This window comes from Acanthochromis polyacanthus, chromosome 17 (assembly GCF_021347895.1).
Source record: "Acanthochromis polyacanthus isolate Apoly-LR-REF ecotype Palm Island chromosome 17, KAUST_Apoly_ChrSc, whole genome shotgun sequence".
NCBI lineage: Eukaryota > Metazoa > Chordata > Actinopteri > Pomacentridae > Acanthochromis > Acanthochromis polyacanthus.
Genome location: NC_067129.1, coordinates 28,543,201 through 28,568,335, shown reverse-complemented (window position 1 = coordinate 28,568,335; position 25,135 = coordinate 28,543,201). Strand labels below are relative to the sequence as shown.

Below are 25,135 nucleotides of genomic sequence, written 5' to 3'. Positions count from 1 at the left end.
CACTGTCAAACATGGTGGTGGCAGCCTCATGGTTTGGGCCTGCTTTTCTTCAGCAGGGACAGGGAAGATGGTTACAATTGATGGGAAGATGAATGGAGCCAAATACAGGAGCATTCTGGAAGAAAACCTGTTGGAGTCTGCAAAAGACCTGAGACTGGGACGGAGATTTATCTTCCAACAGGACAATGATCCAAAACATAAAGCCAAATCTACAATGGAATGGTTCACAAATAAACGTATCCAGGTGTTAGAATGGCCAAGTCAAAGTCCAGACCTGAATCCAATCCAGAATCTGTGGGCAGAGCTGAAGACTGCTGTTCACAAACGCTCTCCATCCAACCTCACTGAGCTCCAGCTGTTTTGCAAGGAAGAATGGGCAAGAATTTCAGTCTCTGGATGTGCAAAACTGATAGAGACATACCCCAAGCGACTTGCAGCTGTAATTGCAGCAAAAGGTGGCGCTACAAAGTATTAATGCAAGGGGGCCAAATAATATTGCACGTCCCACTTTTCAGTTTTTTATTTGTTAAAAAAGTTTAAAATATCCAATAAATTTCGTTCCACTTCATGATTGTGTCCCACTTGTTGTTGATTCTTGACAAAAAATTAAAATCTTATATCTTTATGTTTGAAGCCTGAAATGTGGCGAAAGGTTGGAAAGTTCAAGGGGGCCGAATACTTTCACAAGGCACTGTAAACTTTCAGAAGTGATGGAGCAGCTATGACAAGTTTTAGCATCCAGACAGAAATATTGGTGTTAGCCTGATGCTAGTTAAAGAGTTCTGGAGGTTTAAAATGTTCTCAACTCACCCACAACCACAGATAATTGGATCTACTTGTGCTGATCAATGTTGATTTGTCTGTCTGTCTGTCTGTCTGTCTGTCAGCAGCATTACTCAAAAACAAACCAACGAATTTGGATGAAATTTCTTTTGAAGCTCAGAAATGACACAAGGACCAAGTGATGAGATTTTGGCAATGATGCAGCTTATAGTCTGGATCCATGGATTTGTTAAAGATTTCTGTATCATTGCCAGATAGCAGCACAGTATCACTGTAACCATGGCAACCAGTGAACACTGCATCAGCTGATTGTGATCCTACTACAAATCCACCTCTGAGGACTTATCAGGACTTAGCCATCAGAAATGATCCAAGGAACAACTGATTAAACTCTGGGGGTGTTTCTGAGTCCCATCAAGTCGCGCTACATATTTAGGTCATGGGATTCAGTATCCGTACATAACATACACATGCAGAACACACGCCTGTGCTCAGGTTTGTGGGTACATCTATATTAAATGGACACATTCAATGGTGCTATGATTTCTGATCTTCAATAAATAAACAAAAACTGACATGTGGGGTAATTAGCAGCCTTGGAGAAGGACTGAACTCTCTGAGTGAATTTATTGTTATTAATTATTAGTATGAGTATTAATATTAGTATTAGTATATTTGTATATCTGTAAAGAGACTGCTTGCACTATCTTTCAGATTTCTTTGCTTGAAAAGGTAAATGGTTGTATTTATATAGCGCTTTTATCCAAAGCGCTTTACATGATACATCACATTTACACATTCACACACTGATGGCAGAAGCTGCCATGCAAGGCACTAACCACAACCCATCAGGAGCAATTAGGGGTTCAGTGTCTTGCTCAGGGACACTTTGACATGAGCTTGATGGGCCAGGGGATTGAACTGCAACCCTCCGGTTGCAAGACAGCCACTCTACCCACTGAGCTATGCCGCCCCATCAAACAGAGAAAAAAGGAGAAGCTCTCCAATCTCTTTATACATTGTATAATGACAATAAAGCATATTCTATTCTGTTCTGTTCTGTTCTATTCTAGTATTAGTACTTGACTATCTCCAGCCGATCAGTAAGAAGTAAATGTCTCTGTGACAGATTACTGATACCAATAATACAAATGCACTGATGTGGAGGAAACGTGGAGAACAAGAATGGACTGAACTGAACAACAGAAATAATTGTATCCAAATACACAAAAATAAATAAAAACACAAATTATGAAAACAAGACAAAAGCTGGAATAGTTCAATAAAAACCAATCTGTATTAATACATCTTCATAGTTGTAGCTATTGTTTGGGACATGAAAATATTCATTCAACTCATGATTAAATATTTTTATTGATTATTTTCTGATTTTCAGCTTTTGATGCTGATATTTGAAGAAATGCTGGAATCATTTGTGCCGAGCAGCTCTTTAGTGCAAAGATAACAGACAGAAATCAATTCTACTGTTAATAAAACGATTCAATACTGATTCTTTTTCCACATTTTAATAAAACCGTGTCAGAGGTTTTAGGTTCACAATTAATGCTTCCTGAATCACACTTTTAACCACATTTATCAAACATTTATTCTACTGATGAAAATACAAGAAAAGAAGAAAAACTATTCACATCTTTTTCCACATCTGGGCCACTTTAGACCAAATCTAAAGCCAACATGTGGTCACATCTGGATCACAGAAACACAAAAAGAAATCTTTATAAATAATTTAAAAAAAAGCTGTGATGAATGAGAAAGTGGCTTTCAGACAGAAACAGGATGAAGATCGTTCATTCAGCTTTGAGGGTCTTTTCCAGAAATATATCAAGAATCCAAAACTAAAGCTGAAGCTGCTGAAAGCTTTTAGATGGAGATGAAACATCACATGAATATGATGTCATCAAACTGGCTGTGACATTACTACAGTCACTGACGGCGTTCTGACATTAAATCTGTGGATCAGATTATCCTTCAATATTTGAGTTTTATGATACAACTTGCTGCTCAGTTCTGAAAGTTCAGTTGAAATCATCTTTTTACTGCAGTGTCCACAGATTTCATATTAAAGTATTCTATGTGTTTAGTTTTCTATTATTGTGACCTGCAGCTACACCTGGTTCACAAAAAAATCACCAGCTGACCTATGGATTATCTTTTTGTTTTTATTTATTGTTAATGGACTCAAAGATGAAACTTTAAATGACTCCTTAGTTTTTCTTCGAGTTCCAACTCCCCATAATCAGAACTGATTCCATCTTCTTGTCCAACATTCCAGATCCTGAATCAGTGGTTAGAAATCAGAGTAAAGTGGGTGGACGGTCAGTTTGTGACTGCTGGAGGAAGCAGTGTGTTGATCAGAAGCTGCAGTTTGTGACTCTGCTGCTCCTTCAGTCAAGTTTGAATTAGACTCAGTCCATTTATTGGTCTTTAACATTAAAGGTTGAATGTTGAAATAACCTGTCACATGAAATCAGTCAGAATCAGCCTGTAAAATGTGCTCTTATTGTGAAAGTCTGCCTGCTGCTTCCTCATAGGTGGAGTCCTGACTGGTTCCAGTAAACAGATCACCTGTCTGAGCATCCAGGAGTGGACTGGAAACTTTCTTCTTCTTCTTCAGCGCTTTGAATAAAGTGTAAGTTTGCTTTGTTTGCTGCTTTAACTTCAGTAATGTTGCTGTTTGTTTCTGCTCTGTCATGTTTCTACATGTTCACTTCTTATTTCACCACAAACTCTGGATCACTGCTGTTTAAACATGGATCAATATGATTATTAGCTTATTGATTGACTGTAATCAGTTAACATTTCTATGAGATTATTGACTGACTTCAGTCAGTTTGATCAGCTGCTGATGTTTCTTTGTTTCTTCAGAATATAAACTGCTTCATGTCTTTTTTCCCTCTGGGTTCTCTGTGAGTCTCTGCAGCTCCATGACTCCATCTGCTGGACTGATAGTAGAAGTGCAGCAGCTGATCTTTTCCAGGAGGATCTGAGTGGATGAATGATGTTTGTTTCCTGTGCAGGTGAAGGTAGAAAGTGTGTGTGAGCTGCTGTGAGTTGAGCATCATGGATGAGTGTGAGGACAGAGAGGAGGGAGTCCCTCCCTCTAAAAGCTCTCTGTGTGGGGAACAGGAGAACCAGAGCAAAGCTCAGAGGTGAGAGCACCATCTCTAACTGTCCAGGACTCTGCTGCATGTCAGAGCTCAGCATCACATCACTGCTGCATCATTATTGACAGGAATCCACCTGGACCTGGACCTGGACCTGGACCTGGACCTGGACCTGGACCTGGAACTGGACCTGAACCTGAACCTGGACCTGCATCCAGCTGTGTGTCCTTCAAGAGTGACCAGTCAAAGGATGAAGTTATATATTTTAAAAGAGAACCAGGTCCTGCTGCAGAGGGGTAAGATGTTCATCAGGTTTCAGAGCTGCTAGTTTGATAGCAGATTGGCTCCTCATGAAATAGAACAAATGTTTCAAAGAAGTGATGCTAATAATGTGAACATCATCCACAGAGACATTAAAAACAGAACCAGGTGGATCACAGCAAGAACTCTGAGTTCACTAAAATATCAAGAAATAAAGTCATTAGTGAACAAAATTCCAGTTCTGTTGTCATATAAGCTCTGCTAGCCTAAATGCTAGCCTACAGGGTGACTCAAAAGTTTGGAAACAAATGAAAAGTCTATAATCCAAATAATATAATGTTATTTCAATAAATCAGTACCACAGATACATTCAGAATTGTAACCGATTAGTGTAAAACAAACATATTTCAACATGTTCATGTTTGTTTCTTATACAAAGACGTGAATGGTTACACTGGTATCTTCTGGAATGTACCTTCATTCATGCTTAGGAAGGTTCCTCAAACTGGCCAGTAAATGTTGCCTCATAGTACTTTTGGATGTTTAAAAAAATTAAAACTGTCAGATACTTTACCATCAAGAGTTTTGAAATCTGACACTGATGGCCTGCATTTTGGTCCGTGTACGTCACCGTCATTCTATTTTGGATTTGGGGTCAAAACACCAAAAACGGATAACGGCCGTTTCCCGTATTTTGGTTTTCAAAACAAAAATCGGAAAACGGAAAACCAATCCGTTTCGATTTGGGGTCCAAACACCAAAAACGGACACCAAAAACATTTGCATAGGAATTTAAAGAATGTCCGAAGGCTGCAAACGCGATAATACAAACACTATACGCCAATGGAAAGCTTAGATTCTCATGAATCCGCCGGTATAAACCACTTTCAGATGTGATTACCACAGCGGGTAATATAAACTCATTTGTCCGACAAACAACGAATATCCATCCATCCGTTCTCTATACCCGGCTTCAACGTACACAGCGCGACTCACATTTCCGGGTTCATTATTACACACAGATGAACATATTCCACAAAAAACGGCCATAATCCAACCTTGGACATCCAGAAAAAACAAGTCAGTAAAATATTTTGTCCAAAACATGTCTTGAAGTCGGTATATTTACTAAGAATAGGTCGTTTTCAAGGAAATGCACCTGGCGATGCCCGTCCAATATTCCCTGTATGTCTCGTCATATTTTTTATTTAAAAATAGAATATTAGTGATTTTTTGTACTGATAATGGCTGGAATTGACTGCAGCTTAAAGGGTTAACAACATTTATGTTTTGATTTGGTTCTAGGAGAGTGGGTCCGTGTACGTCGTCATTTCTGATGTTTGTCTTGCAAAAGTGTAGTTAAAAAACGGATATCAAACAATGAAATTTAACTTCTAATTTGTTTTTTGATATCCGTTTTTATTGAAAAAAGAAAATCGGAAAACGGATTGGTTTTCCGTTTTCCGATTTTTGTTTTGAAAACGAAAAACGGGAAACGGCCGTTATCCGTTTTTGGTGTTTTGACCCCAAATCGAAAATAGAATGACGGCGACGTACACAGACCCATTTTGAAGTTATGTTCCAGCATACCTGGACCTTATGGTACTATTAATTTTCTTCCGAGTTATTGCACTCGGCAAATACTATGCTTTTAAGTTATTTTTTTATGCTATAACATAAATGGGTAAAATAAGAGTGAATTCATGCACCCCCAACTCAAATAGACACTGCAGTTAAACTTTGTTTCCAAACTTTTGGGTCACCCTGTATATGTTAGCCCACATGTTAGCCTGTGTGTAAGCCTTCTGGGTGAATTTTACATTGTTGATGGAGACGACTGATGCTGGACGAGGATGGAGAGGACAGAAAAATGGTTCTTGTTGTCCTCTCTGAGTTTAATCAGTCAACATCCAGACCTACAGAGCAGTTTTCCAGGTTCTCTCAGAAGTTCCAACCCTGGAGTAGGAACTTTGAACTCCTAGAAACAGTCCTGAAAGAGGTTCTACAGAGACGGTTCCTGTGGTCAGAACAAAGACTGATGATGAGCCAAAATGAAGAGAAAGTTCCTGCAGAGGAAAACAGACTAATGTTGGAATCTCTAATGAACATCATGGACCTTCAGCTGGTGTTTGTCTCTGTGTGATAAAGTGAGAGTTAACTGTTGATGTTGATCCACAGAGTGGAGCAGCAGAACTCAGAGGTTCCCAGAGCTCAGTCTGTCCAGCAGCATGGCCTGGACTCCATATTCATGGTGAGTTCATGGACAACAAGTTGTTCTCCATCTGTTGTGTTCAGGCGTCTCCATGCTGCTCTTTGTAGACCAGTGGACTGTCAGTGTGTCCAACATGGATCTGATGTTTGGCTCCATGATTTGACTCTGATGGACTCATTGACACATTTCTCTGTTCCAGCTGCTGGAGGACAACATGGTGACTTTTGTGAAGAAGGAGCTGGAGAAGATGAAGAAGGTTGTGAGTCCAGACTACCCAGAATGCTCAGAGAGTCAGAGGGAGGATGAGGAGGAGTTGAAGGGTGATGATGAAGATCAGAGGAGCAGCAGAGAGATGTTTGAGCAGATCACAGTGTTGTTCCTGAGGAGGATGAAGCAGGAGAAGCTGGCTGACTGTCTGCAGAGCAGTAAGAGGATTTGTGTAAAACTGAAGCTGCTGATCAACAGAACATTTACTGAAGTCTCAGAATATCTTCACAGAATCAGTCTTTAGGGGACAAACTGTCACCTTCGCTTTATTGCTGCTTTGGTGCTTAATATCCAGGTTACTTCTACTTCACTCTTTCTTTCTTGTGTTTTCATTCAGAACTTCCTGCAGTTTGTAGACATGAACTTAAATCTTCTCTGAAGAAGAAGTTCCAGAGAGTGTTTGAGGGCATCGCTAAAGCAGGACAGAAGACCCTCCTGAATGAGATCTACACAGAGCTGTACATCACAGAGGGAGGGACTGCAGAGGTCAATGATGAACATGAGGTCAGACAGATTGAAGCAGCATCCAGGAAAGCAGACAGAGCAGAAAGAAGCATCAGAGCAGAAGACATCTTTAAAGGCTCACCTGGAAGAGATGGACCAATCAGAACAGTGATGACAAGGGAGTGGCTGGCATCGGGAAAACAGTGTTAACACAGAAGTTGACTCTGGACTGGGCTGAAGACAAAAGCAACCAGGACATCCACTTCATGTTTCCATTGACCTTCAGAGAGCTGAATGTGCTGAAAGAGAGAAAGTTCAGTTTGATGGAACTTGTTCATCACTTCTTCAGTGAAACCAAAGCAGCAGGAATCTGCAGCTTTGAAGACTTCCAGGTTGTGTTGATCTTTGACGGTCTGGATGAGTGTCGCCTTCCTCTGGACTTCCACAACAATGAGGTCCTGACTGATGTTACAGAGTCCACCTCAGTAGATGTGCTGCTGACAAACCTGATCAGGGGGAATCTGCTTCCCTCTGCTCGCCTCTGGATAACCACACGACCTGCAGCAGCCAATCAGATCCCTGCTGTCTATGTGGACATGGTGACCGAGGTCAGAGGGTTCACCGACCCACAGAAGGAGGAGTACTTCAGGAACAGATCCGGAGATGAGGAGCAGGCCAGCAGCATCATCTCCCACATGAAGACATCACGAAGCCTCCACATCATGTGCCACATTCCAGTGTTCTGCTGGATCACTGCTACAGTTCTGGAGGAGGTGCTGAGAGCCAGAGAGGGAGGAGATCTGCCCAGAACCCTGACTGAGATGTTCATCCACTTCCTGGTGGTTCAGGCCAAAGTCAAGAAGGTCAAGTATGATGGAGGAGCTGAGACAGATCCACACTGGAGTCCAGACAGCAGGAGGATGATTGAGTCTCTGGGAAAACTGGCTTTTAATCAGCTGCAGAGAGGAAACCTGATCTTCTATGAGTCCGACCTGACAGAGTGTGGCATCGATGTGGAAGCAGCCTCAGTGTACTCAGGAGTGTTCACACAGATCTTTAAAGAGGAGAGAGGGCTGTACCAGGACAAGGTGTTCTGCTTCGTCCATCTGAGTGTTCAGGAGTTTCTGGCTGCTCTCCATGTCCATCAGACCTTCATCACCTCTGGAATCAACCTGCTGGAAGAAGAACAAACTGCCTCTGCAAAGCTGAAAGTAGGTCACAAGGAACCTAAACTCAAACATCTCCACCAGAGAGCTGTGGACGAGGCCTTACAGAGTCCAAATGGACACCTGGACTTGTTCCTGCGCTTCCTCCTGGGTCTGTCACTGCCGAACAATCAGAATCTCCTACAAGGCCTGTTTACACTGACAGGAAGCAGCTCACAGACCAATCGGGAAACAGTGGAGTACATCAAGGAAAAATTAGTGAGGATGTGTCTGCAGAGAGAAGCATCAATCTGTTCCACTGTCTGAATGAACTGAAGGAAGTTTCTCTCAGTGGAGGAGATCCAACAGTCCCTGAGATCAGGACGTCTGTCCACAGATAAACTGTCTCCTGCTCAGTGGTCAGCTCTGGCTTCATCTTACTGTCGTCAGGAGAAGATCTGGATGTGTTTGACCTGAAGAAATACTCTGCTTCAGAGGAGATTCTTCTGAGGCTGCTGCCAGTGGTCAAAGCCTCCAAGAAAGTTCTGTAAGTAGTTGGAGACTGAAGATCCTTTTTCATTTTCCTGCTGTTTCATCAGTATAATCTGCTTTTTGTCTCTTCAGACTGAGTGGCTGTAATCTGTCAGAGAGAAGCTGTGGAGCTCTGTCCTCAGTCCTCAGCTCCCAGTCCTCCAGTGTGACAGAGCTGGACCTGACTAACAACAACCTGCAGGATTCAGGAGTGGCGAGTCTTTCTGCTGGACTGGAGAGTCCACACTGTAAACTGGAAGCTCTCAGGTCAGGACTCACACTTTGAAACAAAAAAAAAGTAAGATTGATTGTTGTTTTGCTTCAGGCACATCAAATCTGCAGCAAAATGTAGCTGAAATACAAAGAAGAAAACAACGAGTGAGAAACATCCATCCAGGTGTTGTCCATCAGGTTTGTGTTGTTTTGTGTGTGCAGGCTGTCAGGCTGTCTGGTCTCAGAGGAAGGCTGTGCTTCTCTGGCCTCAGCTCTGAGCTTCAAGACCTCAAATCTGAGAGAGCTGGACCTGAGCTACAACCATCCAGGAGACTCAGGAGAGGAGATGCTGAGAGCTAAAGTGGAGGATCCACACTGTAGACTGGAAACTCTCAGGTACAGACAGACACTCGAAGGAACCTTTTAGCCTGGCCTACCTCAAAGGCTGGAAGCAGAAGGACACTGTTAGCTTAGCTGAACCCTAATATTGAATATAGAGGGAAACTATTAGATTAGCACAGTACAATGACAGGAAACAGTGTAAACTGCTAGTCTACTTTAGCACAACGATTGGAATTAGAGGGAAACTGTTAGCCAGACTCGGGACAAATACTGGAAGCAGGGTAGAACTGTTAGCCCAGGTTAGCACAAAGACTGAAAGAAGGGTAAATTGTTAGCCCAGGTTAGCTTATAAACAGGAAGCAGGACAAACTGTTAGCCTCGCTCCATGAAAAGAGGAAACCTAAATGAGTAAAGCTGAATAATGAGTGTAAACTGAGCTGGAACGTGAGCAGCACAGGACAGGACTTTAGAGATGCTGCATTCAGGTGTCTGTGTCTCCATGTTGGACTGGTCCTTTATCAGTGGAACAGTGTGAGAGCCATGTAACGTCCATGTGTGCTGCTGAAAGAGTCTCTGCTGCTCTGACCGTCCTCCTCCTTTCAGGGTGACGCCTGCTGGAGTCCGATGGTTGACACCAGGTCTGAGGAAGTGTAAGTGTGTTTGAATGGATTGATGGAAACAAAGCAGCACATTCAAGCATCTTCAAAGTGTCACATCTCTGAGGTCATCATCAAAGCTTTAATACTGATCACATGATCCATCAATAACTGCAGCTGTGTTGTGTTTGTTCTCTCCATCAGATTCCTGTCAGCTCACAGTCGACACAAACACACCACACAGAATCCTCCAACTGTCTGACAACAACAGGAAGGTGACACATGTGAGGAGGAGGATCAGTTGTATCCTGATCATCCAGACAGGTTTGACTCCAGGTGGCAGCTGCTGTGTGGAACTGGTCTGACTGGTCGCTGTTACTGGGAGGTGGAGTGGAGTGGAAAGGTTCATATATCAGTGAGTTACAGAGGAATCAGAAGGAAAGGAGACGGTGACTGACTGTAGGTTTGGACGTAATGATCAGTCCTGGAGTCTGTTCTGCTCTGATCATCATGGTTACTCTGTCAGACATGATAACATAGAAACATCCATCAGTCCTCCTCAGACTCTCACAGAGTTTCAGTTTATGTGGACATTGATGCTGGAACTCTGTCCTTCTACAGAGTCTCCTCTGACTCTCTGATCCACCTCCACACCTTCAACACCACATTCACTGAACCTCTCTATCCTGGATTTGGATTTAAGTTCTGGTCTGGTTCCTCAGTGTTTCTGTGCTGAGTTCAGTCTCCAGAGTCTCCTCCTGGTACAGAAACAGTGTTGAACAGATAGTTGAGTCTCTCCATGACTCTGTCCCTCACAAACATGTTTTCACATTCATGGATTAAATGTGTTTCTTTGTGAAATCCTTCTAAATGATTCCTTGTAAACTTGTTCCTCTTCAAAGATGGAAGTTGTGATTATTCCAGGAGCCAAATGTGGTGTTTGCGTCTTTTTCCAGTCAAAGGTTGAGAGTTAAATCAGGATGTGGTGTTCCTCTGACGCTCACTTGAACTAAAAGCATTTGAGCTGCACCAAGTGTGAAGTGAGAGAGGAAGCAGTGAATCTACAAAGTGCTGACAGACTTTCACTCATTATTGTCCAGAGAAAATCAGGTTTTTGTGCAGCCACACTTGATCCTGGTTTCAGCAGACAGACCTGTTTATGTGGATTAAGTTCATTTTTATTTGCTTTTCATGAATTTCTTATTCAACAGAGATGATTATTTTAATGTCTCAGTGAATAATTTTGAAACAAAAAACTCTGTATGTGTGGATTTTTTTTAATCTCTGTACTTAGTTTTAATAATTTGTTTGTTTAATATTTAATTTTGGATTTCTTAATGAGTGTTTCCTTGAAGCCCAAATTTCAGCATCAGTATTTTTGTCGTGTTGATGTCAGTAAATCTCAGCTTCAGTAGAAAGTCTTGGTTTGGTGGAACTCTGTCCATCACACACTGCCACAAGTTTTCTGGATTTTTTACAGTTTAAATTTTCTTAATTTCCTTCCATGTGTTTCTATGTAGCTCCCACTTTAGTTTGTCTGATGTGGTGAGTCCGTTCAGGTGGTCAGGATTACTACACAGATGTGTAAGTGTATGTACATTACAAATAATTTGTAGATACTGAAAGGTTTTTCTAATCAGGAGGTAAAATATGTTGTTTTTCAGTGCCGTGTGACCTTTTTTCCCTTTGTAGATCCACTCTGATCTTTAAGTTGTCATGCTCATGTGTAAATGAAACTGGAGCATAATTTTGTTGAAACTTGTTTAACTCAGATTTCAGGCTGTTAATAAAATATTTTATAAAAGGAGAGATCAATAAATGTGAACATTTGAAAAAAAAAGTGTTTTCTGTATTTCTGTTCCATAAACAGACCAGAATGATGCTGATTTATTGAGGTCCATATCTGATTACATATGAACATGATTACAGTAGAGGATCAGGTCCTATTTTATTCTAGTAATTCTTATTTATCTCATGGGATTAGTGTCTTATTTGATTTGGTTCTCTGATATTAAACCATCATTTTATCATGTTGTGTGGAGAAACATTTATGTTTGAGATGGAAACTTTAACAATATGATATTAAAACTATGAGCTAAATAGTATTTTCCATGTTATGTTCTGTCACTGACACTATTATTAATAAACAGCTTCATCCATTAATGGGCGGGGCCTCTGAGTTTGGCTCCGCCCACTGAGACTGTCTCCTCCTGTCCTCTCTGACGTCCACAGTTGTGATGTGCTGTGTGTAGTTTAGTTTGGGTCAGTTGTTGTGTTTCTGTTGTTTTCTCTAAATGTTTCTGTTTTCTTAGTGTTCTCTGTTGTTGTGTCTTTTTACAGTCACTCAGTAGAGACTTTAGACGCACAGATTTGAGGAAATCTGTTTTAACTGCAGAAATCTGGAACCGTTCATTTATAACCAGGAGATAAAATTTATAAGTGATGGATTTTCTCTCAAGGAGAAATTCACATCTGTTATCAGTTCTCTGTTCTCTTGTTAAATACACTCTAAAAAGTAATTCTGTGGACCTTTTGTCATAACTTAAATAAATCTATTGTTGTGAAATAAAAAATCAAGTTCTGTAATCCAATTAGACTTTTTATTTGTAAATGTTATTTTTTTGAGCTTGGATGACATAGAAATAATGCCTTTTGATTCAATGCACTACCACCACCTTGTCAGAGCTTAAAAATTTCAGTTCATCATGAAACGTGTAAACGGCCCACAGTCTCTCTTTCCCGCATGCGCGAGCGACCATGTTTAAGGCCAGAGTGAGCACATGGTGAGCAGCCGAAGGACAGCCGAAGCATTTTGGTGAACGGTAAGTTATTTTATGCTTAATTGTGCTTATTTGCATTCGCTCAGGATTCTGTTGATGATAGCCTACTGTAACTGAATATCGAAATCTGGAAGTCCTTACTTTTAAATGCGTGCAGTGTTGTTGCAGTCTGTGTGCCGAGGTAAACTTAGCTAGGTGATGCCTGTACTGGCTTCAATGCGGGAGTAATGGGTTAATTTCGGCATGTGACTTATAAACCGGCGCACAAATAAGTTGTGTGTTGGCGAGTTGTATTTATTATTTCGTCTTATCTGAATCACAGTCTAATTCTGGGTTACCAGCCGTCCCTTAAAATACCGAATTGTCCCGCATTTGAAACTAAAATATGCGGTCGGTATTGAATCCATAAGGAGGTGACAGCCTGTGAGAAGCTCACCTGCTTGGGATTCAGTGGTAATATGTTTTTCTTGTGGATTAAATTAAATGTATCAATGGATAATATCGATACAATTTTATGAAATGGACAGCTACATTTATATTTACAAATGTATTGATAACAGGATGTAACCGCTCATCAGGCTGTCGTCTGACCAGGACGACAGGCACACATATTACGCACCTACGGAGAAAGAGCACATTATGACGGCCCTCTGGGCTCCCAAAATATGAGAAAAGTCAAACAGGGCTATGATAAAACCGACAGAGAGGGACAGGGAAGCTAAAGGAGTTCATTATGATTCATAAACGAACCAGCAGACACCGTGGTGCGCTCCGTAACGGCACAGCCATGCGTCCTAACGCACACACACCTTCAGGTCTGTGTGGACAGGTCTGACTCTGTCCATGACTACACAGATAAGTGTTTCCCTTAAGTTTTATGGAAGAAAAGAATCAAACACTAGTCATTTAAATTGCTATAAGCCCACTACTGCTTTGTTTATACTGATTTAGGGGAGACCGGGGATGGTTGTAACACTTGATGAGTTCTAATACCACAGTTTTCTCCTGTCAGTATAAAATGGGAGACACATGATGATATCGTACACTTTTGGTGGTACAAGCATTATGACTCTCAAGCGCAGCATTTATGTTCAATAGATGTTGCCCATAGTATGTGCTAATTTTTTAGATGAAATGATACGAACTTGCATATCGCAGTCTTACTGTACATGCCAAGTCTGAACATAATAGTAAAAGTGTTCCTGATTTCCATACCTAAAAGTTAAATGTGCTGTATTTTCACGACTATAAGGCGCACATAAAAGTCTTAGATTTTCTTCAAATTGTGCGGCGCGCCCTATGGTGCAGTGCGTCCTGTGTGTGTTGTTGTTGTTGTAAGGCGGACGTAGACCAGGTGGTTTTTTCCACGCATCACCATTGCTGTTGATCTGTGACTCTATGCGTGCCCATCTCACAGCCGATGTGAAAAAACAAGTGAAGCAAATGAACTCTGAGCTTGCTGTCATTCCGGGAGGCCTGACAAAGGAACTCCAACCGCTGGACATCGGTGTGAACCGGCCGTTCAAAGTAAGGCTGCGAGCGGCGTGGGAGCGATGGATGACCGATGGAGACCACAGTTTCACTAAGAGTGGAAGGCAGCGCCGGGCGAGTTACGCCACAGTTTGCGAATGGGTTGTAGATGCTTGGGCTAACGTGTCTGCTGGCACTGTTGTTCGAGCTTTCGCAAAAGCCGGCATCATTTCCGAGGAGCCGCACGGCACGGAAAGTGACTCTGACAGTGAGAAAGTGAACCTGGCATGTTTGATGGAGGTTTAGCGCAGCGGTTCAATTCAGAAACAGAGGATGAGGACTTCCATGGGTTTGATTGATGACGATTACCGGTAAAAAAAATGTGAATACCAAACTCAGTTTTGCTCCGGCTCTATTTTCAAATACGCACACTTGTGTGCTTGTTTAATCCGTGTGTTTTACCATGCCCGAGGCCTATTGATGATTAAAAAAATGTTAGTACTTTGTAATCAATACTTAAATAAAGCACAACCAAACTCAGTTTTGCTCCCGCTCTATTTTTAAATACGCACACTTGTATGCTTGTGTGTGTGTTGTTGTTGTAAGGCGGATGTAGTAGAGGACACCATGAGAACGTTAAAGGGGGAAGTGTGGGCATGGATTGTATATAAACCCTCGCCATATAATCAGGTGCGCCTTATGTGTGTTAAATACAGTAATGGCACACATAACTGAGAATGCGCCTTTTGGTACAGTGCGCCTTTTGGTCGTGAAAATACGGTAATATATTCTTAACATTATTCACCATTTTGCTGTTACTATAAATTACTTTAACATGTCAAGCATTTTGTCCACAGGTGGCATAATGTCACACCCTGCTCAACTCCGAGTGATCCTTGCGGATCATGATGTCCGTAAAGTTGCACTACCATCTGGAATCCCTGAGACAGTGGACGACCTTCACTCAGTCATTCGTGATACATTTGCATTGCCAGAGACTTCAGTCTTCACTATAAAGATGTTGATTTTGGTGAGTTTTTCACCCTTTTTTCTACAACTGACCTCAAGGATAAAGACACAATCAAGGTTGTGTTTATTCAGGACCAAGAGCCTGCAATAACTTTGACTTTAACTGATGTGACCACACTGTTGTTACCAACCTGACTAATCAGTTCGGTGAGGATGACTTTGTTGATGACAACACATCTGTGTCAACCGATGACACACTGATTCTCTCATCTGAAGACAGTCCAGGCCCACCGTTCCCAGCGCTGGCCTACTCGGTTTCCAATTCCCAAATTTTCTGGCCTCACTGAGATCCAAATTCAGACAGGCAGTGAGTGGCTTCAAGAAATATGGAACTCTTCTCTCTACTAAAGATATCGTTCCACTACTCCCAGACATCCTCGGAAAACTAGCAGAGGCTATTTATGAGTACACTGCTTATCCATCTCGTCAGCAGATCAGTGAAGTTGTGGAGGCCCTCACTCAAAAGCATCCCTGCCTGAAAGAACCAGGGTCCTTTAATGGGGCCTATGGTTGGGTGCAGCGCCTGAAATATAAGATGAACAATTTCAGGAGCAAACTTAGAGGACTCGGCTGCCCTGAAGTTGAGTGAACTCACTCAAGAGGAGACAAACACATGACCATTATCCGGCAAAGAACCTGAAAAAAACCAAAGAAGGCTGAAGTGAACTACCTACCCCCTCATGGTCCAGGTGAATCTGCTGCAAGTTTGGAAAAAGAGAGAGTGGAGCTCCTAAGTGAAATGATGAAAAGGGACAACTCCAAGGTTGTAGCTCAGAAAATGGCCAAGACGTTCAGCCTTCGTCGGGAGGAAATAGTAAAAGAGGCCCCTGCCATCAGTGACTTCATGGAGCGCTGGCCTGCACTTTTTAGTGAAGCACAGGTGAGATTATAAAATGTTTATTAAATAATTACTTTTGTACTGTTGATTGAATTCAATGTGGTTACATGTCCACAAATTGATGTTAAACAAATAGAGAAATACAATACAGAAGTAGCCTTTTCATTTCCAAAGTGTACTTTTTCTTTTCTTCTTTCTTTCTGCATTTATTTATTTGTTTGTTTATCCTTATGCCATGTTTGGTTCTCATACTTGTGTGTCCTGTAGATAAGTGAAGAATTCAAGAGGATAACAACTGTTAGCCTGAATCGACCTTTCTGGCCAGCTTGACCAATGCACCCCGAAATTGATGGCCTTGACCAGTCAAAAGGAGGAGCTGCCAGCATGAAGATTCGGCACATTAAGGACATGCTTCTGAGGTATAATGAATATTAAATGTTTTGCTCCCTGTGTAATGTTGTCCATGGTTGGTTGACACTCGCATCAGATTTTTTGTTGTATTTTTTCCATGTTTCAGGACAACACAGTTCAAAAACGAGAGAAATTGCCATTTGCTGCCTCATAGTCTATCTTGGAGAGAAGGAGGGAGGGACCTTTTCAAACAATACAGCGTAAGTAGTTGATAACGCTTTTAAATTTTACATTTTCTTTGAACTGCTTGCCTTCCTATGGGGAGGTATGTCCATTTCAATCCTGTGCACCAGCCTCCTGTGGCCGAGGCGTTGAAGTTCATGGTCGACCTGCATTCCCTTATGCACATCACCCTGACAAGCTTTGAGCCATGTATATTATACATCCTTGGGGATCCTGGAGACTCTGGAAATCCTGGAAAGTGATTGATCAATTTTCCGGTCATGGAAAACTTACAAAATTGAGAAAAAAAAAAGGTAAAATGTCCTGGAAATGGTGAGGTTATCCTAGAAAATAAATTTTCTCCCCTGCTTTGTAGGCAAATGGAGGATGGAAAGGATAAAAAATGATAAAAACTTTTTTTTATTATTTTAAAAAGGAAAAAAATGATAAGATGATTTATAAAAGGATGCAGAGGTAAAATGGTAATTAAATGATAAAAAGGAATAGAAGAGGGTAAAAGACTTCAAAAAGTTAAAGAAAGATACAGAGGATAACACTAGATAAAAGGTTAAGAGGATAAATGATACAAAAAATCGATAAAGAAGGGATGAAAATTGATTGGAAAAAGTGATTAAACATGATCAAAAATAAAAGATTTAAAGAATGATACAGGGATAAAATAAGATAAAAATATAAAAAGTATAGAAAGATTAATAGATCTGAACAGGATGAAAGATTTAAAAAATACAAAAGGAAATAAGCAAAAAGAGTCAAAACCCTGATCCTAACACCTTTTAATTTCTTCTTCAAGGATGTGGAGGAGCTTGATGTAGACCTTGCCATGCAAGTGATGAAGATTGCCATCATCGGTGATGGGTGTGCAACCATCGTTGTAGAGGGGAACAAGATCCTCCAGGGGATTGATGTTGCCAGATCCTGTGCTTTGCTGATGGGAGTAATCTCTGCTCTTAACCTTAACAACCCCAAGCAGTTGAAATTTACATTTGAGGCTTTCCAGAAGCTGTGCCTTGAGCTTGGTGGCCAAAAAGCCAGCTCTAAAGTAATGAATCTGAAGTATGGCATTTTCTAGAGTGGAGTTGATCAACATTTTGTTAGAGAGAAGCTCACATCACACATGCACACGCACCCTCACGTACATGCACGGACACACACATACGCACACACATGCTTGTTCTTCTGTTTCTGTAATAGTATGAATACCTACTGAGTGAAAATCAAATCAGTGGAAGTTATTAGCATGGGAAAGGGTGACCTCTGTTATCTGAGGGTGTTAGTGTATTTTGAACTTTCTTCAGGGATGGGAATTGATAAGATTTTGACACCAGTGCTCTTAATCCTGCTAGTCGATCTAACTCTTTATCGATTCTCTTTTTGATTACTGCAAATTTTCGATTAGCGCAAATGTTGGCCTGTAGATTTTCAGTGTCAACAATGTCAAACACATGTTGCAGCATAAATAACTGTTCCTGTGAGTTGCTGGTTTTTTTCACTCTCTTAAAGGGGAACTTCAGTTTTCTTCAACCTGGGGTCTGTTTTCATGTCATTTCATACATGTGAGTGATGGAGAAATGAATTGTCGACATAGCTCCAGTATTTAGCCAGGCAGGCAGCTTAGCAGCTCAGCTAGCAGCTCAGCTAGTGAAAAGTATGGGGCAACTTGCCCCCCCTGCGTCAAAGTTCGCCCTAACGTGCTTTTTTCCCACACTGACCGGCTCAGATAGTCTCAATGAGTGTCCCACAACATACTAGAGATGAGAAGTGAACGAAAACCTCCACATTACTTGGTGATCGCTCTTTGTTGTGGTCTGTATCCAAATCTCAGGACGCTAGAAAGCAAATCTCGTTCCGAAATCGTGCGATAGCGGTTTTGGCGGGACCTCTCGCGTGATTTCGAAACGAGACTTGCTTTCTAGCGTCCTGAGATTTGGATACAGACCACAACAAAGATTATAAAGATTATATTTTCATTAAATTTGGTTCTCTCAGTAATGAATCACTTGAGAAACCAAAAAAATAAAAATAAAAAAACTTGATGAATAAAGTGCATCAGTGCAGTGAGTTTACTGGTCCTTCTTCTAGAGAAGGAAGAAAAACTTTGATTATTTTTAGACTTTTAAGAATAAACAGAAAACTATATGTTAATTTGGGCTGTGATAAATCTTTGAAACAAAAACAAGTTTATGTGATTTAAATAATACTGTGTAAAAACAATCTGTATAAATAAACATTATTTTATTTAAAATCAAGTCTTGTATAGCTGCTCAACGGCGTAGTGGTTAGCACTGTCGCCTTGCAGCAAGAAGATCCCCGGTTCAAATCCCGGGGTGGGCCTGGCATCTTCCTGCATGGAGTTTGCATGTTCTCCCTGTGCATGCGTGGGTTTTTTCCGGGTACTCCGGCTTCCTCCACAGTCCAAAAACATGCTGAGGTTAATTGGTTACTCTAAATTGTCCGTAGTTGTTAATGTGAGTGTGATTGTGTGTCTGTATATGTAGCCCTGTGACAGACTGGTGACCTGTCCAGGGTGTCCCCTGCCTTCACCCGAGTCAGCTGGGATAGACTCCAGCGCGACCCAAGTGAGGATAAAGCGGTATATAGAGGATGGATGGATGAAGTCTTGTATATTTTCAAAACATATTACAGTTTTTCTCGATTGCTAAGACACATTCCTGGAAAGCTGCTCTCCTTTTCCCTAAACTGTGAACACAAAACCCAATTTTCAAGCTACATTCACAAAACCTCTGACTCTTCTTGCAAAACCAAACTTTCACCCCAAAACAGTTCAATCTGTGCTCAAAACTGAACTATGCTGACAAATCACGCCTCAAGTCAATCAAAATTACAGTTTTTCTCAATCGCTAAAACACTAAACTCTATTGTCTGAACCAAATTCTCAGTTGCCTGAACCCACTTATTGAATCAGTCACTCTTTTGGCTAAACCATAAGCTCTTTTCACCTGTTTAGACACGTCTTGTCAACACATTGTCATTGTGATGCACCTGTGTTGCATAATAGTGAGCACAGGTGAGCAAAAGTCAAACACAGTTAAAGCTCAGGCGTCACCGGTTGAACACAACAACTCAAAATGGATCACACTTGTGCTAATGATGTGAGGGTACATGTAAGCCAGAGCACTGGTTTGTGAGGCACTACAATGGACAGAAATCTAAGAAGAGGAGTATGGATACGGCATGCCAGGGGTTTATTCCCCCGTTGCCTGGCCAGAGAAAATGTGTCCTGTGATGTAGATGAAGTCCTGTGGCCTGACCCAGTACGGAGAAATGATGCTGTGACAGAGTAATGCACTTCTGTTCTTTGTATATTTTTGTGCTTTATTTTTATGTACAAGTGCCACATGTATGTAAATGCACAGGATTTCTGTTTTTTTTTGCAAATTATTTTTTCTATGTACAAGTGTTACAAATGCCCAGGTATTTAGTTTTGTAACATGCATTTAGCCTAAATAAACATTTATTTCTACCGCTTCATGTCCTGAGTGTCACAAGGCAGAGAGGATGGGTTTTATTATTTGTTTAGATATTTATTTTTGTATGTGTTGCATGTTTTTGTGGTTTGAATTATTGGTGTTTTCAGTTGTATTGTGTTGCACACTTAACTGAGGACATAAGTCAGTGTGTCTTTTGATGGATTTATTTCCTGTAAACAACAAGAGAAAACGTAAATGCTGTGCGGCGGATCTGGGGCGTCTGTCTGCTGTTTCATGGTGCAGCAGAACCTGCTTATTCTACGCCGCAACTCGCACATATTCATTACAACCAAAATACAAAATGTACAACAATCTCTTTAGCCTTACAGTAGTAAACACAGTAGTTCTAGATAGCTAAATTTCAAATCCATGTGTTGCCCTCATGCATTGCGCTAGCATGCCACCCCAGCCTAGCTTAGCCTTGCCTCTGACTGGCAAACCTACAAATCACTCTCAATTACACGGGTGGGAAAACATCAGGCCAAACTGTTCCCACCAGCAACACCCCATGACTACATTCTATAACCATGCCCTCAACACATACCTGTAAACAACAAGAGAAAACATAAATGCTGTGCGGCAAGATGTGGGCCGTCTGTCTGCTGTTTCATGGTGCCTGCAGAACCCTGCTTATGTATGCCGCTGTGGCCTGAGGTTCCCTTGAGAGCAAGTCCCACATCTAACTGTGTGGCTCAGAAAGGATGTACATTAGCGAGAAAAGACAAGAAAATAAAAAGGAAACTGAAGATGAAAAGCATATTACTACCAATTAAATACATTTTTTGAAGGGGTGCCTATTTTACATCAGTATTTTCATATCCCCACACTCTCCCCTCAAAAATTTAATGGCGTCCCGACATTCTAATATTATTAGTCCATTTGCTATACTTATGAATCTCATAGTCCAAGTAATGCTAAGTAGGAGTCAGGAGTCCAAAAAGTTCATGGAAGGTGCAAAACTTCTCCAAGTTACTTATATGACACGTATCTCCTCTTCATGCCATATATGCGCAGCAGGTGTTATCGTGCACTGTAACAGTCAACTGCTTCTTCCCTACATACCAGGGTATCTGCAACTTCTCTGAGTAAGGTTTTAACATAGCAGTAACTTATTTATATAGCATGTCAGGTTGCTATTCCTATTCATCCTCAGAACTTCAACTTTTAATAAGATAAACAGTCAGAATAAACTTATGAACTTAATTATTTACATCGCAGATTAAACAGATTACTTATTTATGAGATATGGTGGGCTGTCCAACTTGTGGTAAGTAAACATTAGCTTAGGCTTTCTTATTCTCAAAGGATACTTTCTCTGCTGCACAGATGATGAACCAGGGCCATCTTGGTCACTGTCGGCAGACTCAGGAGATTGATGATCTTCTCCATTTCTTTGTGTGTCGTCATCTCTCTCTTGAATGTCAATCTCTGGCTCCTCCATCTGCGGCTCATCCTCCTCTCCAGCACTTGAGTCTCGTATCTCAGCTTCCTCATCTCCAAGGATCTCCTCTGCTGGCTCATATTGTTCCTCTGATCTCCCGTTGTCCAGTCGGAATCCAGTTATGTCTCTCCACTCATCCTCATCCTCTGAGCTGTTATCATATTGCCGCTGTTTACGTTCTTGCTTCTTGTTCCTCTTCTTTTTGTGTTGTTCGGGTGAGTCGACTGTCTCTACAGGCAGGAACTCATCAAGGAAGCAGGAGGTTTCTGTGCATCACTCGTGTTTGACCTCTTCCGTTCTCTGGCTGTATCTCATATACCGGACTGTCGTCATGTTTTCTCTGGTGTCACCACATAGACTTGATCTTCCCAAAACGCTCTCAACTTTCCTGGGCGCCTTTTTCATTTAAGTTTCTCACCGGCACTCTGCACCCAGGAGACAACTCTGCTCCATATGTCTCTTGTCGTACAATGCTTTTCCTCTTTATTCTCTTTATTGGCAGTTTTCAGAAGCAAGTCTATAAGCATCGGACATTCTGCGTCTCCATTTCTCTGCATAATCCTGGTGTGATGCGCTTTGGTCTTTTGCGTTGAGTCCGAACATCAAGTCGATAGGGAGTCTGGGGTTTCGTCCAAACAGGAGAAAGTATGGTGCATAGCCTGTCGGCTTCACTGCGTGTGCAATTATACGCATGCACTACTTTGGCAAGGGAGGCTTTCCAGTCTTCTTTAGCCCTCTCAGGAGACATCTGAGCATGCTCAGGAGGGTCCTATTGAACCTCTCAACTTGCCCTTCCCCTGAGGGTGATACGGTGTCGTCCTGGATCCTTTCACTCCACTATATTCCCCCAGTTTAGCGAACAGCTTGTTTTGAAACTCCCTCCTTGATCGTGATGGAGTTTTGTGGGAAAGCCGAACTTCAACATAAAATCTCCATACAACTTCTCAGCAGCTGTTTTTGCTGACTTGTCCTTGCAGGGATACGCTTGGGCAAATCGAGTGAAATGGTCCATGACGACCAAGATGTACTCATATCCGCCCTTACACTTTTCAAGTGCAAGTAATCGATTGACACAAGCTGAAATGGATATGTTGTTGTTATGTTGGTGAGAGGAGCACGGGTCGGCTTGTTCAGGCGTTTGTTTTCAAGCAACTGCATACTTTTGTTATGTGATGCTCTACATCTCGCTGCATATGGGCCAGTAGAACCGATCCCGTTATGAGTGTCAGTACTCTCTCCACTCCTAGATGTCCCATATCCTCATGCAGTTCTTTGTAAACCAGTTTGTGGTACTTCTTGGGCAGGACGAGCTGTGATCGATTTGCAGTGTTTCTATGCAATAGACCATCTTCATCAATGTGTAGCTTTTGCTTTTCTCGGGCCAGAGCAGCTATGTCAGAGTTTCGAGTTGGCTTCCCACTTTTAGGCCATTTGTTGGAAGTGACATATTCAGCACTTGACCGATGATGGGGTCTTCCCGTTGTGCTTCTCTAACACTTGCTCGGGACAGTCTTTGCACTGGTCTGCACTTTTCATCTTCTTGATCATCTACTGCCAATGAAAGATAAAAGGGCACAGCCAGGGATCAGTACTTTGTAATTTAATGGACACAGCCTGAGTCACACTGCTTATCACATCCTGGGGCTACCGCTTGTGTGCAGGTTTCCATGTATCTTTCCATGTCCGGGGCATGCGAGATAAGCCATCTGCATCCCGATTGACTCTATCAGGTCGATACTTGATGGTAAATTGGAAGTCTGCGAGTTCGGCGACCCAACGGTGAGTGGTAGCATTTAGCTTAGCAGTAGAGAGCACATATGTGAGAGGGTTGTTATCTGTGTAAACCAGGAACGGTGGCGAGTAGTACAAATAGTCCCTAAAGCGCTCACATATGGCCCATTTGAGGGCGAGGAACTCTAACTTCCCCGAGTGGAGGTGGTAGTTTTTCTCTGGGGCAGTTAGAGTCCTGGATCCATAGGCTATCACACATAACTTCCCCTGCTGTCTCTGGTAAAGTACTGCATCCAGTCCCTCCTGGGATGCATCACAATGTAAAAGAAACGGCTGCTCAAAGTCAGGGTATCCCAGGACTGGTGGCTGTGACAACAAATCAACAAGCTTACCAAGGACTTGTGCGTGTTCCTGTGTCGACTCGACAGGATGGGATGTTGGGAGTTGACCTCCTCTTGGCTGTTTCCTTTTAGGAGTTTTTCTTTGGGCTTGTTTGTCTTTAACTATATTGTCTTTTGCTAGAAGATCATAGAGTGGAGTAGCAATGCGAGAAAAGTTAGGAATATAGCTTCTGTAATAAGAGATAAATCCCAGTAGTTTCCTCACTTCTCCTACTGTGGCGGGTTCCTTCTCCTTTAGCGCTTGGACTGGAGCGATGTCTGCAGGGTCCATTGTGTATCCGTCCTTGGTGACCAGCCTCCCCAGAAATCTCACTTGGTTTTTAAACAGTTCGCATTTCCTGGGTGTAAGCTTCACACCATGCATTTCATAGCGCTGTAGAACCTTTCTCAAATCGTCCAGGTGGTCTTCAAACGTTTTGGAGTGAACCAGATTGTCGTCCAGGTAAGGCAAGCAGATCTCGTCTTGTAATCCCACTAAGCACTCCTCCATTGACCTCTGAAACTCTGCAGGTGCTGATGATAACCCAAATGGGATTCTCACCCACTCATATAATCCCCATGGAGTTATGAACGCTGTGAGCGGACGACTTGACTCCTCCAGGAAGCCCTGGTGATAGGCTTTTCCTTGGTCTAACACCGAAAACCAAGAACTTCCTGTCAGGGTGTTGAGCATGTCTTGTATGCGAGGTATGGGATGGCGGTCCGGGATAGATTTTCTGTTTAACTCTCTGTAGTCACAGCACAGGTGGAGACCACTGTCCTTTTTCCTCACGCATACAATAGGACTGGAGTAGGGAGATTTGGATTTCTTAATCCAGCCTCTGTTTAGAAGATCTTCAAAGTATTCTTTAACCCCTCTATGGAGCGGCTTAGGTACAGAGGTGTAAGTCTGACGTACCGGTGTGGGGTCATTGAGCCGGATCTTGAGCTGCAGTGAGGGTATGGTTCCCACATCTTTTTCATCCCTTGCGAACACATTACTCATCTCTCTGAGGAGTTGTTTTACTTTGAGCTGTTGTGAATGTTCGAGATGGTCTAGGGGGACTGGGGGATCCCATAGGTCCTCATGTTGCTTGAGTGCATTACCTGTTGTTGATGGTGAGACTGTTTCACTAGTTTGCGTCATTATTTGTGTCTGTTTCTTTTCCACGGCCTTTGTGTCAGCAGGATATATTTTCTTTACAGCTTGAGTTTGTCCTAGAGCAGTTCTTGGGAGCAGGGAGATATCATGGGCTGTGCGGTTTGTTAATGGTAGGGTGATACTGGACCTGGTTCCTCTCTGCAGTCGAACAACACTCTCCTGAATCTCTAAGCCCTCTGGGAGTTGGAGATGAGAAGTGGGCTCAAAGAGGACATCTTGGTGTTCTGGGAGTGAACCAGTTCTCACATTACACTTGACAGCTTTTGTCTGACCTGCCGAAACGGTTATCAGTTCTTTCCCTGT

The 25,135-nt window shown here is 42.1% G+C and overlaps 1 protein-coding gene and 1 long non-coding RNA gene across 4 annotated transcripts in view; both read left to right on the top strand.

Annotated features, from left to right (window-relative positions):
* Positions 1–3,310: 3,310 nt before the first annotated feature.
* LOC127530683 (uncharacterized) lies at positions 3,311–4,157 on the top strand. The gene is made up of 3 exons (XR_007937354.1): positions 3,311–3,433; positions 3,822–3,953; positions 4,037–4,157. It is a non-coding gene; the product is annotated as an uncharacterized LOC127530683 (long non-coding RNA).
* A 1,841-nt stretch (positions 4,158–5,998) lies between these two features.
* The window catches only part of LOC127530663 (protein NLRC3-like), a 139,439-nt gene continuing 120,302 nt past the window's right edge, over positions 5,999–25,135 (top strand). The window contains exons 1-7 of one of the 3 annotated variants that reach the window (XM_051938017.1): positions 5,999–6,420; positions 6,581–6,806; positions 6,986–8,784; positions 8,862–9,035; positions 9,204–9,377; positions 9,927–9,973; positions 10,124–10,401. In XM_051938017.1, coding sequence (XP_051793977.1) covers positions 7,359–8,564 — 1,206 coding nt within the window. In that variant the 5' untranslated portion in view covers positions 5,999–6,420; positions 6,581–6,806; positions 6,986–7,358 and the 3' untranslated portion in view covers positions 8,565–8,784; positions 8,862–9,035; positions 9,204–9,377; positions 9,927–9,973; positions 10,124–10,401. Of the gene's footprint in view, positions 6,421–6,580; positions 6,807–6,985; positions 8,785–8,861; positions 9,036–9,203; positions 9,378–9,926; positions 9,974–10,123; positions 10,402–25,135 lie in introns of those variants that run through there. The other 2 variants (XM_051938015.1, XM_051938016.1) reach the window with 2 other exon arrangements.